The 14,520-nt window shown below is 39.9% G+C and overlaps 2 protein-coding genes across 2 annotated transcripts in view; one reads left to right on the top strand and one right to left on the bottom strand.

The window, feature by feature from the left end:
• LOC138045599 (tetratricopeptide repeat protein 28-like) overlaps window positions 1-6,077 on the top strand; it is a 91,299-nt gene extending 85,222 nt beyond the window's left edge. The window contains exons 4-5 of the mRNA XM_068892155.1: window positions 941-5,048; window positions 5,774-6,077. Of these exons, the coding sequence (XP_068748256.1) occupies window positions 941-5,048; window position 5,774 (4,109 nt within the window). The 3' untranslated portion in view covers window positions 5,775-6,077. The remainder of the gene's footprint in view (window positions 1-940; window positions 5,049-5,773) is intronic.
• LOC138045601 (protein CASP-like) overlaps window positions 1-14,520 on the bottom strand; it is a 142,294-nt gene that overhangs the window by 52,995 nt on the left and 74,779 nt on the right. The window lies entirely within an intron of this gene.

Here is a 14,520-nt window from a genome sequence, read left to right as displayed (position 1 = left end):
GAGGAGTCCTCTCCCTTAATTTCTTTTTTGCTTAAGTTGTCATTGTGGTGGGTTTTTAGTGGTAAGTGACGTTTAGACCTCTGATTAAAGGAAACGCGTTTTGTCATATAGCAATTGGTAAGTCAAATGCAAAACAAGGTGGCATGCATGCGTAAAGATTCAAGAAGCAATTTTTCAGAAGGAATATTTAAAGCTCTTGTTCTTTCCAAAGCGTTAGTTCACTATTGTGCTAGCATTCTGGCTCACTCGGTTTTCATTGGCAACGCTATGCTAAATTTTGCAACTGCCGAACTCGATATGAGTTATTTTATTTTATTTGTTTGATGATTAAGCAAGTAAAGCAGAACTGTTTTGCTCAGTGGTTGACTTGTGAAAAAAAGGAGAGTGTGATTTGGAGTTATTGGTAAGCTGCAGTCATCCATAACCTTTGATTACTTTATGTTACTTAAACTCCAAGGTGCAGCTCTGCTTGTCACAATCGTGGCCGTTTATTTGCTAACAAAACAAATGAATTATTTTATCTAGAATCGTGATTTATTTCCCCGCAAAGGTGAGGGCATGTTAACCCGTTGATACCACCCCTTAACTAGCCACCCTGGGAGGGAATAGGGCGGGAAAAACGTTTTCGTCTCGAAGCTAAAAAGCACATTAAACATCAAGCGTCTTTATCTTTTTTTCCTTCCAGGTTCATCCTTGATTTGACATTAGATCATCTCATCGAAGAAGTTTTAATTGTCATTTAGTTATTGAAGAATGGTAGATGGGAAGTTAGAGTCTGTAGAGCAGCGAATGCTACAGCTTGCCATTGCGATAAGTGTAGAAGACAGGGATAGTGAAGGAAGGGCTCATTTTCATCTCGGCGGTGCTTACCTCAACCTACCTGATTATCATAAGGCCATAAAACATTATGCACAAGCATTACCTATTTTCATAGAAATAGGCTGCAGGGCGGAGGAGGGATCAACCTATGGAAATCTGGGAAATGCCTATCTTAGTCTAGGTAATTTTAAACAAGCCATTGAGTACTACGAAAAAGATCTTAGTATTGCAAAAGAAGTAGGTAATAGGGCTGGGGAGGGATCAGCCTATGGAAATCTGGGAAATGCCTATCTTAGTCTAGGTAATTTTAAACAAGCCATTGAGTACTACGAAAAACATCTTAGTATTGCTAAAGAAGTAGGTAATAGGGCTGGGGAGGGATCAGCCTATGGAAATCTGGGAAATGCCTATCTTAGTCTAGGTAATTTTAAACAAGCCATTGAGTACTACGAAAAACATCTTAGTATTGCTAAAGAAGTAGGTAATAGGGCTGGGGAGGGATCAGCCTATGGAAATCTGGGAAATGCGTATCTTGGTCTAAGTAATTTTAAACAAGCCATTGAGTACTACGAAAGACATCGTAGTATTGCTAAAGAAGTAGGGGATAAGGCTGGGGAAGGATCAGGCTATGGAAATCTGGGAAATGCCTATCTTAGTCTAGGTAAGTTTAAACAAGCCATTGAGTACTACGAAAAACATCTTAGTATTGCTAAAGAAGTAGGTAACAGGGCTCGCGAGGGATCAGCCTATGGAAATCTGGGAAATGCCTATCTTAGTCTAGGTAATTTTAAACAAGCCATTGAGTACTACGAAAAAGATCTTAGTATTGCTAAAGAAGTAGGTAATAGGGCTGGGGAGGGATCAACCTATGGAAATCTGGGAAATGGCTATCTTAGTCTAGGTAATTTTAAACAAGCCATTGAGTACTACGAAAAAGATCTTAGTATTGCTAAAGAAGTAGGTAATAGGGCTGGGGAGGGATCAACCTATGGAAATCTGGGAAATGCGTATCTTAGTCTAGGTAATTTTAAACAAGCCATTGAGTACTACGAAAAACATCTTAGTATTGCTAAAGAAGTAGGTAATAGGGCTGGGGAGGGATCAGCCTATGGAAATCTGGGAAATGCGTATCTTGGTCTAGGTAATTTTAAACAAGCCATTGAGTACTACGAAAAATATCTTAGTATTGCTAAAGAAGTAGGTAATAGGGCTGGGGAGGGATCAGCCTATGGAAATCTGGGAAATGCGTATCTTAGTCTATGTAGTTTTAAGGAAGCCATTGAGTACCACGAAAAACATCTTAGTATTGCTAAAGAAGTAGGGAACAGGACTCGGGAGGGATCAGCCTATGGAAATCTGGGAAGTGCTTATCTTAGTTTAGGTAATTTTAAACTAGCCATTGAGTACTACGAAAAAGATCTTAGTATTGCTAAAGAAGTAGGTAATAGGGCTGGGGAGGGATCAACCTATGGAAATCTGGGAAATGGCTATCTTAGTCTAGGTAATTTTAAACAAGCCATTGAGTACTACGAAAAAGATCTTAGTATTGCTAAAGAAGTAGGTAATAGGGCTGGGGAGGGATCAACCTATGGAAATCTGGGAAATGCGTATCTTAGTCTAGGTAATTTTAAACAAGCCATTGAGTACTACGAAAATCATCTTAGTATTGCTAAAGAAGTAGGTAATAGGGCAGGGGAGGGAGCAGCCAATGGAAATCTGGGAAATGCCTATTTTAGTCTAGGTAGTTTTAAACAAGCCATTGAGTACTACGAAAAACATCTTAGTATTGCTAAAGAAGTAGGTAACAGGGCTGGGGAGAGATCAGCCTATGGAAATCTGGGAAATGCTTATCTTAGTCTAGGTTATTTTAAACAAGCCATTAAATACTACGAGACAGATCTTAGTATTGTTAAAGAATTAGGTGATAGGGCTGGGGAGGGATCAACCTATGGAAATCTGGGAAATGCCTATTCTAGTCTAGGTAATTTTAAACAAGCCATTGAGTACTACGAAAAGCATCTTAGTATTGCTAAAGAAGTAGGTAACAGGGCTGGGGAGGGATCAGCCTATGGAAATCTGGGAAATGCCTATCTTAGTCTAGGTAATTTTAAACAAGCCATTGAGTACTACCAAAAAGGTCTTAGTATTCCTAAAGAAGTAGGTAATAGGGCTGGGGAGGTATCAACGTATGGAAATCTGGGAAATGCTTTTTCTAGTCTAGGTAATTTTAAACAAGCCATTGAGTACTACGAAAAACATCTTAGTATTGCTAAAGAAATAGGTATTAGGGCTGGGGAGGGATCAACCTATGGAAATCTGGGAAATGCCTATCGCAATCTAGGTAATGTTAAACAAGCCATTGAGTACTATGAAAAAGATCTTATTATTGCTAAAGAAGTAGGTAATAGGGCTAAGGAGGGATCAACCTATGGAAATCTGGGAAATGCATATCTTAGTCTAGGTAATTTTAAACAAGCCATTAAGTACTACGAAAAAGATCTTAGTATTGCTAAAGAAGTAGGTAATAGGGCTGGGGAGGGATTAACCTATGGAAATCTGGGAAATGCCTATCTTAAACTAGGTAATGTTAAACAAGCCATTGAGTACTACGAAAAAGATCTTAGTATTGCTAAAGATGTAAGGGATAGGGCTGGGGAGGGATCAGCGTATTTAAATCTGGGAAATGCCTTATGCAATCTAGGTTATTTGAAGGAAGCCATGGATTACCATGAACTCAGTCTTAGTATTTTTAAGGAAATTGGAGACTGTCTAGGAGAGGGAAACGCGTGGTATTCGCAAGGTTATGTTCATGAATTGATGGGTTCGTTGATTAATGCACTCAGTTGTTATCGTTCAAGTATAAAACATTTTGATGAAACAAGGCATAGTCTGAAGTCAGAAGATGAATTAAAAGTAAGTTTTCGTGATTCTCATCGCGTGTCATACACTGCTCTGTGGAGGACACTTTTGAAGAACGGAGAGATTGAAGAAGCTTTGTATGCTGCTGAGAAAGGTCGAGCACAGGCTTTGATGGATATTTTGCAAGATCAATACGGCATTGACTCTCAGTCATTTTCTGCACTTGCTCCGAATCAAACTCTTACAGCTGCATTAGAGCTTTTACCTTCACAAGCCGTTTTTGTGGCACTTGACAAGAACAAGATCACGTTTTGGGTGCTAAGAAAAGACAGCAAGATCAGCTTTCGACAAAACGAAATCGCAAATGGAAGTGCTGATTTGTTGATGGAAACTATTTTGAAAGGGATTGGCGTAGGGGATGGTGTCAGATGCGAGAATCGTTCATTGGATCCACTACGCAATGACCTGTCTTGCAGCAAAAAACCTATCAGTGAGAAAGCAGTTCTACCATCTTCATCCTCTGGTAACTCTTTACAACCGTTGTATGAAGTCTTACTCGGGCCAATTGCAGACTTGCTCCAAGGAAATGAGTTAATCGTTGTTCCCGATGGACCATTTTGCTTGGCTCCATATTCTGCATTGAGTGAATCTATCAGGATCCGCACCATTCCCTCGTTGACCGCTTTTAATGTGATCGTTGGTGCACCTGATGACTTCCACAGTAAGACTGGCGCACTGCTTGTAGGTGATCCCTGGTTGAAGGAAGTTACTAACAAGAAAGGGGAACCCATTTTGCAACAGCTTCCCTGCGCAAAAAAAGAAGTAGAGATGATTGGACAACTTCTGCAGACAACACCGCTGACTGGAAAAAGTGCCACGAAAGCTGAGGTGCTGAAATGCATGAAATCAGTCGCTTTAGTTCACATTGCAGCACATGGATGCCAAAAAACGGGAGAAATTGCTTTAGCCCCAAATAACGAACGGAAATCGGCAATCCCCAAAGAAGAAGACTTTATTTTGAAAATGTCGGATGTTCAGACAATTTCTCTTCGAGCAAGGCTAGTTGTGCTGAGCTGTTGTCACAGTGGCCGGGGAGAAGTGAAGTCTGAGGGAGTGGTGGGAATTGCTAGGGCTTTCCTGTGTGCTGGAGCTCGGTCTGTTTTGGTGTCACTCTGGGCAATTGATGACGAGGTAACGTTGCTGTTCATGAGGAGCTTCTACCAGCACCTGTTAGATGGAAAAAGCGCAAGTGCAGCTCTTCAAAAAACAATGAAATCTTTCCGAGAGTCAAAGCAGTATTGCGCTATAAAGCACTGGGCGCCATTTGTGCTGGTTGGCGATGATGTCACGCTGGAATTTCCAAAAAAATGGTAAGTGAAGTTCGAGTTTAACTCAGAAAACAAGAATACTTTCAAATTGGAAAATTGACTATAGGAATCAAATAGGCCTAAGATGGCATGATAACGAGATGCTACAATAGACAAAAGTAGTTGGGAAGGTTATGTAAATGAACCACACCAGAGCTGTATGTACTTCAACCCGCTTCTGTTAAAGCGCAAAAAACAACAGTTTTACTTTCTCTTACAAAGACCCCTCCAACCTATTCAATGTTGGAAGGTAACTCAACAATTTCCCATTAAAACCATTCAGTTTTGCACAACATTGAATGAGGGGGGGATGGGAGAGAAGACGTCAAAAGTACTAGCCTTCCCAACAGTTTTGTCTATGATGTTCGCTTCGTAGTGTAAACAATTCAAAGTTTCCTCTAACACGCTTTTGTGACAAATGTAATTTCTACATGCTTATCACGCATGCACAGTAGCACATTTAAAGGATACACTTCACATTGGTGGAAAAACTGTTTTCGTTCAGCCTTTTCTGGCTTTTTGTTAACTAGTGAAGATGGCTTATTTTATCACCTTGTGATATCTCTTTTGGTGTTTCCGTTCTATGAATCTCCCATAGATCTCGAAACGTCATCTTTTGTAATGAATTCGAAGACAGCATTGTCCTACGTAGCCATTTGCATCGGCGCATTGTGTATGCTCGAAAGAACAAGCTATATTTAGAGCTTTTTTTTTTTTTCTTTTTCCAGAATCGATGTCAAAGATGCTAGAAGACTACCTAGCAGAGCCTGACGCTTCAGTGATTGCCGAACTTGTAAAAAAAAGTATAACAGGTTAACAATCATGGTTATGCCAGAGGAACAAGCTCCAAAGGTTTAGTAGAAGTTTATTGCGTTAATTAAACCAACAGACTGAGATTATTGTAAGTGAAATTACGACAGAAAGCTTAGATCTTTAGTAAAATGCTAGTTTTACTCGTTATTTTGATATTTCGTTTCTCATATAACTTCAACAGTCAGTGTTGCTCCAATGGCGATCAAAATCACACTGCTATAGTCTTTGAAACTGTTTTTGTTGTATGAGTGTAAGCCAGTTTGAAAGAACTTTTGCTGATTACCCTTAACATCAGACTTTTACCGTGATGAGGAAAAGAGACGTGACATTTGTAACATTCAAAGATCACAAAATAGAAGGGAAACGACGGATGAATTTTTTTTCCTGTTCTTCTGCATAACAAATGAATGAAACCATCAGCAATAAAGATGACGTTTTTCTTTTTTTAATAAATTTCCAAGTTCTTCATAGGGCTTACTCCCTCGAGTTATCGGTGGTGTTTTTAAGCAAAGTGAAAGAATGTGTTTGCATTCGAAAGTAGTTCGATTCTTGGAATAATAGTTAGGGAACTAACAAATCCGCTGCAAAGTTAGAAAAAATTATCTGGAGTAGATTTATAGCAGATTTTTACGGTGGCTCTGAATCCGCTGCAGAGAATTTTTTATACCTTTGTAAAGAATTTTATCTTAGCCTGCTAACAACTTTTGATCAATAAAAAATGGGGTTCACCGAGTTCGTTTCTAAGATGTAAGTTTTTGAAGACAAAATATAGGGCTTTTTTTTTTAGACTGCTTTTTCCTTGCTATGATAAACTTTTACATCCTATTAATGAGCACACCTTGTCAAGAAATGATTAGTGTTTCATTTGGTGCCATAACAGTTGATGTTATGTGAGACAGTTGGGGTAGATTCAATTCTTCCAAATAGTGCAGTTACCGCGCACCGGTGCCTCAGTTGGTTAAGCACCGGGCTGTCACGTGGGAGGTCGTGAGTTGAACTCCGGCCGGACCAACACTCAGGGTCTTTAAAAAACTGAGCAGAAAGTGTTGCCTTTGTAATTACATTTGCAAATGGTTAGACTCTCTAGTCTTCTCGGATAAGGACGATGACCCGTAGGCCTCGTCTCATAACCCTTCAACGTTCATAATCCTGTGGGACGTAAAAGAACCCACACACTTGTCGCAAAGAGTAGGGCATGTAGTTCCCGGTGTTGTGGTCTGTCTTCCGTGGTGTATCGTGTTTGGGAGGGTAAATGCTCGGAGATATTAGTTACACCAAGATACTCTAAAATCTAAGGGTAAAGAAAGATATATGATATATGATATATGTTGGTTGAAAGTGTTGGTTTGAGCCTCAAGGGAACAAAAGGGTACAGGCAGCCTATACTATGGCCTTTAATTTAGACCACTTCCGTCGCAGGGGTAAAACTGATGGTATTCCGATATCCGGGTCACGTAACGCAACCAAATGTTTAACTTACGTTTTAAACTGAAACCCTAATTTAATGTGAGGCTCTGTTGCATTTTACGATTTTTCATGCAATAGCGAGACAAGTTGCAAGTTGCAAGTTGCACACTTTACCACTGCCAAAAACAAGGTGAGACAAATTGCAAAACCCTTCGCGGAAAGTAAAATCCATTGCTACTTTGCCCATTGGTTTACGCAAATTGACAACGAAGGTTTCAAGCAATGCGTGCTGTGAAATCTGCTCTGCAACTTGTGTCGCAACGGATTTCGTCATCATCCAGTGAAATGGTCCTTTAGCGTCATGAGGTCATGGAAAGCCAGACAAATTGCAGGAAACTTTGCGCAATGTAACAACCGTCAAGCGAATAGCTTTGCAGTTTAAGAACTCTTGTCGAAACAAAATTGAGAGACAAGTTGCTCGAAAAATTGCCGAGTGTAACAGCGCCTTTATGGGTGAAGTAAGTAAGGAAACCATGTAACGTTGGATAAGACAACTCACTCTCCATATAACTTTATTAGAAATCATAAATATGGTCAGTTTTACAAAATGCATAAAAATGTATCTTCCAAATGCAGAAAGAAATTAAGTTTGTGAAGGTAGAGATCTGTAGATTAATGTTTATTTTTTGAAAAATGTTACAAAAAAGCTTCGAAAACGAAAACACTCGAAAAGGGATATTAAAACACGAGGCATTAAGCACTACGGAAAGGAAAGTAATCAGTGTTAAAGTCGGTGATTAGATGTAATAACTGTGTGTATATCCACAGTTTGTAGGTATGGGCACCGATTTTAAAAAGGTTTACTTTCAAGGGTCTTTTCTTTTCGATAGCTTCGGTGTGGATACTATCCAAAAGAGACGACAAAGCGCTGGTTTTAAATGGTTTGCATGTATTTCGCAATCGCTATTCCGTCCATGAAAACAGTGATTTCTCTTCGTCCTGGTGTAAACATAAAAACAAATAGTATTAAATTAAGCCACAAACAAAGTCTGGAAAAGTTAAGTAGTCAAAATGAAGTATGCTTCAACAATAAAGGATTTGTTTGGGATGCCAATATGACCGTCATTTCACTTTTTGCTTTGCTTTTTTCTTGTTTGCGGGTAGGGATGGGGGATAACCCCTTCAAAAGTACTTGTTGTAGATGGCAAGGGTAAGTTTTTTCTACAACTAAGCTCAGTTTTAAGTGGCCCTGGAATTAAAGAATTTACAAACGTGCACCTCTACTTCATATTTTAAGCATAAATGTGCGCATTAGTCTGACATGTTATTGACTGAATACTTTTTATGATGGCAGCAAATTCAAAGAAAAAGGTCATTAATCTTTTACTTGTCAAGCTTTAAAGTGGTACTACGACCAAAAAAACAATTCTTTTTTTTCCTTGGATTTCAAAACTATGTTAACTAAAAACTAACTGACCCAAGTTTTACGTTCTGATTTTAAAAAGACACCTGTTTATTTTAACTGGAATTTTCTTATTTATTGGTCCGCCATTACTAACTTTAAAATCTTGAGAGAGCTGCTTCGAGGAGAAAATGACGTCAAAGGCTCACTAGTTTAAGAATGCAATGCGTGGGTACGCGGCCGAATTAATATGCAGCACGGGAGTTTCGGGCTTTCAGACTTTTAAACCCGTGTTTTGCACATGTAATAAATTGCGTTTACACGCTGAAATTTTAAGCTAGTGAGTAAATGACGTCATTTTCTCTAGATCCAACCCTCTGATGTCCAATCGGCCAGTTTTGAACGTGAGTAATGGCGGACCGTGAAATCCAAAACTTACACTCAAAATAAACAGCCTTTGGATAAAACTCAAAGCTCAAATTTTTGCCAGTTAGGTGTTAAAGGGGCTAGGTCACGCAATTTTAGGCAATTTCAGCATTGACCAAATGGTCATAGAATTAACTGAAATTACAAAATAACGGCTGAAAACTATAGAGGAACAAACAAAACACAGGAAAGCTAAGGAGGGACAAGGATGGACAAAACTGGGGAAGATTGAAATGGATTGCATTTGGGTAAATTTGAAAAACGTCGTCGTTAATTGTTGTGTGGTCGTGATTTTGCAAATGAAAGACTCTTGGTCTACCAATTTGACGTTTAGAGCTCATAACTAGCAAAATTAAACAAAATTACCTAAAACAGCGAGACCTAGCCCCTTTAAGCAAACACGCTTTCAAAATCTGAAGAAAAAAAGGAAATGATTTTTTGATCATAGTACCACTTTAAGCAAAACGTATTTAATGTCGTGGTAATGCATACCTCTGCCAAACGAGCTCTTTGCAATCGTACTTTTCGTTTGAAGTGTGTTACACACATCATAGTTCCAAGAATAGTTACACAGATTAAATAAAAAAGTCGAAAGCCACCACTAAAATCACCAGTGATTGGTGTGGCTACCTGTGGCTCCAAAAGCAGTTTACAAAAGGAGCACGCTACACCAAAAAGAATTGTTTCATTCACCAAAACCTACCAGTTTTGTTGTCTTTTTGCGAAAAGAAGCCATTAAAGCGCAAACAAAGTTGCGAACATCCATGACTCACGATTGGTCACCACTGTGCTCATTGACCAATCGCTGGTCGCTAAGCGTTCTTCCAACTGTCTTAGGCTTAGTCTTCCAACGAATAAGAGCCGAATTCGATGGCTTTCGAAGCAAATGATTGCAGAGTTTGGCTGCCCTTAATTTCTTCTCAGTGTACAAGCGGCTCAAATGAAGAAAACGAATGGGCAGCGGAGGTATCGTCCGTGATCTACGTGGAATTTCGAGGTCATCGAAGACTTGAGAGCGACTTTATCGCCCTTTCCCTTCGGTGAATCCGTTCGGCGGCTTGGTCTCGGTGCCCAACCTTTGGTAAAGAATATATAGACGGAAAAGAAGAGGAACCAAAAACCACGTAAATCGCTCTTAATCGACCCAGACAAGAGAAACTGAGGGGACAGAGAGGGAGGCTCAAGGCGTTGGCCGGGATATGTTATGTCCACGAAAGTTATTTTTAGACGAGTGGAAGTCTTTGTTCTAGCGGAAGTCTGTCTTCTGAGACGTCCGTATGCAGTCTTGCCTCGCTCTCAGGTTCTTAGTGAAAAGAGTTAATGATGGCGCACGTGGAAGGCTGATGAATGTCTATTTTCTTTCAACATCGGACCGAGGTTGGCCTGCATGCGGACGTCTCGGAAGACTTCCGCTCGTCTAAAAATAACTTTCGTGGACATGACATATCCCAAGGGCTGGACTGGGAGCTTCCTTCTCTCTCCCCTCATTTTCTCTTGACCCAGAGCCTCATTATCCTCGGAGTCAGAGTCAGAGTGTATGCATTTTCTCTCGTTAAGTCCAAGTTCACTTTCACTCCCAGAGCTGGAAGACACCAACACGTGTTTTTCGGAAAGAGAAACAGTTAAGAGTACGTCACCTCCAAGATTTGCTAACTAGTACAACTAGTTTGTAGAAAAGTTTCTGCCTTACCTTTGGCGCTCATTCTCTTCTCAGTCTCTGACCCACACGAAAATAAACTGGCAGTTTGGCAGTTATTATTGTGGCAGAGTTTGCCGACTGATCATCACGCTTCCGGCATGCAAAAGCGAAAACAAATTAGTCCCGACCTTTTAAGGCCCGCTCGCCAGAAATGATAAGTTACATGATTTTGCCTTCGAAACACTATTAGTGGGTCATCTCTTAAACAAAATAATAGTGATTTGGTTTTTCAAACCCGCACCATTTGCTTAAAATGAGAAAGTCCGTAACTGGTCACGTGACCAAAACTTGATTTTTAAAATTATGAATTACCGCTTTCTGACACAAATTTTGCACTTGAACTTCAAAGAAATTGTTAAAAAGATGATGTGGTAACGTTTATGGCACATCTGAACTCAACTATCAAACATTTAACAAGATATAAGCAAAAAGTAGTTTTGGCCGCTATGTTGGAGGGCAAGTGTATGCCCTCAAGCATGGCGGCCAAGACAAATAATCATGCTACTTTGTTGAAAAATCAAAGTACCATGAAATATCTCCCTTAAATGCGTTTCCTCTCAAATTTCGCGTGTAAGATAATTTTTTGGCAACAGCACGATTACAACTCACTGTTTAAGGGAAGCATTGGTCACGTGACCTCCTAGTGCAAGTGGCCTATCTACTGTACAACACAACAATAGGTTTATTGTAGCTTAACAATGGCATCTTAAAGTAGAAATTAAACAGTGCAATTCAGAATGGATTGTCCATAGTTCTTGCCCTCGGTGGACAGTTGGAGTATCGACGGCTTGAAAGTTTACGGAAGAAACCGTGTATTGTATAATCAATGTTTTATTCACTATTATAATTATTCGATCTGAAATGAACAAAATTACATACCAATCAATGAGATATTTGAATACGCGAAATCTCTAAGCAAATGAACAGAAAAGAATCAAAATAAAAGACTGAACTAAACTTACATCTGTGGAGGGGTTCCGTAAACTACGAACTCTTGAAAGTGAACAACTCGACGGTTTAAAACTGCTGAAACTGGTTGACTTAAACTACTGAAACTGGTTAGCGACTGACTCATATCCTTTCAAACACGTGCTATTAACTGATCTGAAACTTAAGCCTTAGTCACTCAAATGAATTCTCTTAAAATGTCAATCAAAGCTTTGTGCGTTTAAATTTTTTTTTTCCGGTACTAGTTAAACAGTTCTATCGCTGTAACACTCGGTTACATCTTTCTTGTAGTAAGTAGCAAAAGTACATTCTGTGGACCATCCTGCAGCAGCCATTATAGTTTCTAGAGGTACACCTTTCCTAAAAGCAGCTGAAGTAGAGGCTGCACGTGTACAGTGTCTATACCTGATTTCATCATGACCGTTTTGATCCACCTTGAAATCGTACTTTGGGAAACTGGCTGGTGTGGCTCACTATAACTTACTATGACTAAGAAATAATCTGGTGTGTTCAGCGCTACGAACTGGTTCTGTTCTTATCAAATACTCCCTCTTAGGTATGTCATTACACACAAGCGTTTGTCAACAGGATATGAAGGCAAAATAAGCACTGGTTGTGGTTTCCCTGGTCCAGACTGCTTTACCAATTTGTCAACATAAAACTTGTATGAGGACTTCGCTTTAGACATCTGTTGGATGTCCATTAAATGAACTGATTGACACCTTTGGCCAGTAACCAACATACACGACATAACTAACATAAGAGTCAACAATACACCTTATTCCAAAATGGCCGCCATTTTAGTATTCTTTTGTTTCCATGCAAATTGGCCCTTATGGCCTCGTTCAAGGTTAAATATTCTTTTGAATTTTACGTTTGAAAGCGAGGTCATAAGGGCCAATTTGCATGGAAACAAAAGAATACTAAAATGGTGGCCATTTTGGAATAGAGTGTATTTCAAGTTCAGAGTCTTTGCAGGGGTCCAAGTTTTAAGGAGGTCCAGAACTTTGGATACGTCCCATATTGACTGATATCTCGGAAGTGGTGGCAAGGACTGGAAAGCTGCTTTGACAAATATCTTTATTAGGGAGTGTTCACCCACTGTGCAAGGGCTATCCGCAATGTCTACTGCTGCAGATAATGCAGAGCGGGCAGTGCTAATGGCTGAATAGCTGTTTCTAGTATCATAAAAATGTGTCCAAAAAAATAATAACATTGGCTACAGTTGAATGAATGGAATTTGCATGTGTTTTTCTGACAAAGTTCTTCCACTCATCCAAATACACTCTGTACTGTATAGTGGTGCCAGTCCTCCATGATTCCATGATGATGTCCCAAGCTCTCGCTGAAATGTTTTGTTGTCTGATTCTCGTCCTGACAAGAGACATGCCATCCGTTGAAGTTTGGGCAACAGAGGGTGCAGTTTTGTCCTGTCGTGTGGTAACTGGGGAAGGGAGGCCTCCTTCGGTACAAATACTGGCTGGCTGATTAAAATTTGACACATCTTTGGAAACAAAAGTTGCGTTCTTTAAAGTGGGGCTATAACTAAGGCTCTGGCCTGCTCTTCCTGCAACTTTTAAAAGACGCTGGACAGCATGTTGAAAGGAGGGAAAATATAAACGTATTTATCTCTCCAGCTCAAACACATTGCATCAGTTGCATAGCCATCGGGGTCTGCACGCCCTGACACAAAAGGCTTAATTTGATAATTATGCCTTGAGGCAAAATAAATCTATCTCAGGTCTTCTCCATTTCTTTGTTAACAATTTGAAACACTTGGTTGTAGCTGCCATTCAGTTCTATTCTGAAAATTTCGACGAAGTCTGTCTGCAGTTTCATTTTGAATCTCAGGAATGCGCGTAGCACTTAGCCAAATCTTCTCAGTTTCAATACACCACAGCCAAATGTCTCGAGCAACCTTGTTACATGCCGTAGAATGTGTACCATCCATTGTAATGAATGCCACTGTGGTAACATTATCTGATTGTAAATGAAAGTGGACACGCTTTTCTTTCTCACGGAGGGGCAGGAGCCCTAATTTAGCGACTTTTAGTTCAAGGCTGTTAATATGTTCACATTCAGCAATTTCTTCAGCAAACCATCTGCAGCCGGGGGGTTCCATACCATCCCGGCATGCACCCAATCCTTTCAATGGGGCATCGGTGGTGATGGTAAAATCAGGATTACCGTCAGAAATTGGCTTTATGTTTTGCCAGCTTTTTGTTGTCTGACCTAGACAGCTCTGAAAACTGCATTTGAGCTTCAAAAGACCCTCGGCGTTTTTTAAAGGCAGCATTTTTTCAAGTTCAAGCTGTTTGTAGAACAATGGGCCATATTTTACATCCAGAGAACAAGACACGAGCGTGCCAATTAATTTGGCAGCTTCGCTGATTGAACAAGACTGGCTTTCCAAAATGTCACTTCCCAACTTAATAATTGCATCAATTTTTCCTTAGGGAGAGTCATTGTCGTGTTAATAGAGTTCAGTACAAACCCTACATGTTCTATAACCTGGGTTGGGTGGGTGATTGATTTTTCCCTTGACACATCAAAGCCCAGGTCACCAAAAAGAGTGAAGGTATCGTTTATATTCGCCTTGCATTGATCAGGGGTATCACCAAGTAAGAAACTGTCATCGAGATAACCACGTGAAATGTGGCCTCTGGTTCGCAATGTGGAGTACACTGGTTTCATGAATTTAGTAAAGATTCTTGGTGCAGAACTCAAACCATTGGGTAATGTAATAAATTTGTTTAATTGGTGCCCACTCTAAATTTCAA

This window comes from Montipora capricornis, chromosome 4 (genome assembly GCF_036669925.1).
Source record: "Montipora capricornis isolate CH-2021 chromosome 4, ASM3666992v2, whole genome shotgun sequence".
Classification (NCBI taxonomy): Eukaryota; Metazoa; Cnidaria; class Anthozoa; order Scleractinia; family Acroporidae; genus Montipora; species Montipora capricornis.
Note: the sequence above shows the minus strand (reverse complement) of the source record. Positions and strands in the feature narration are given on the sequence as shown.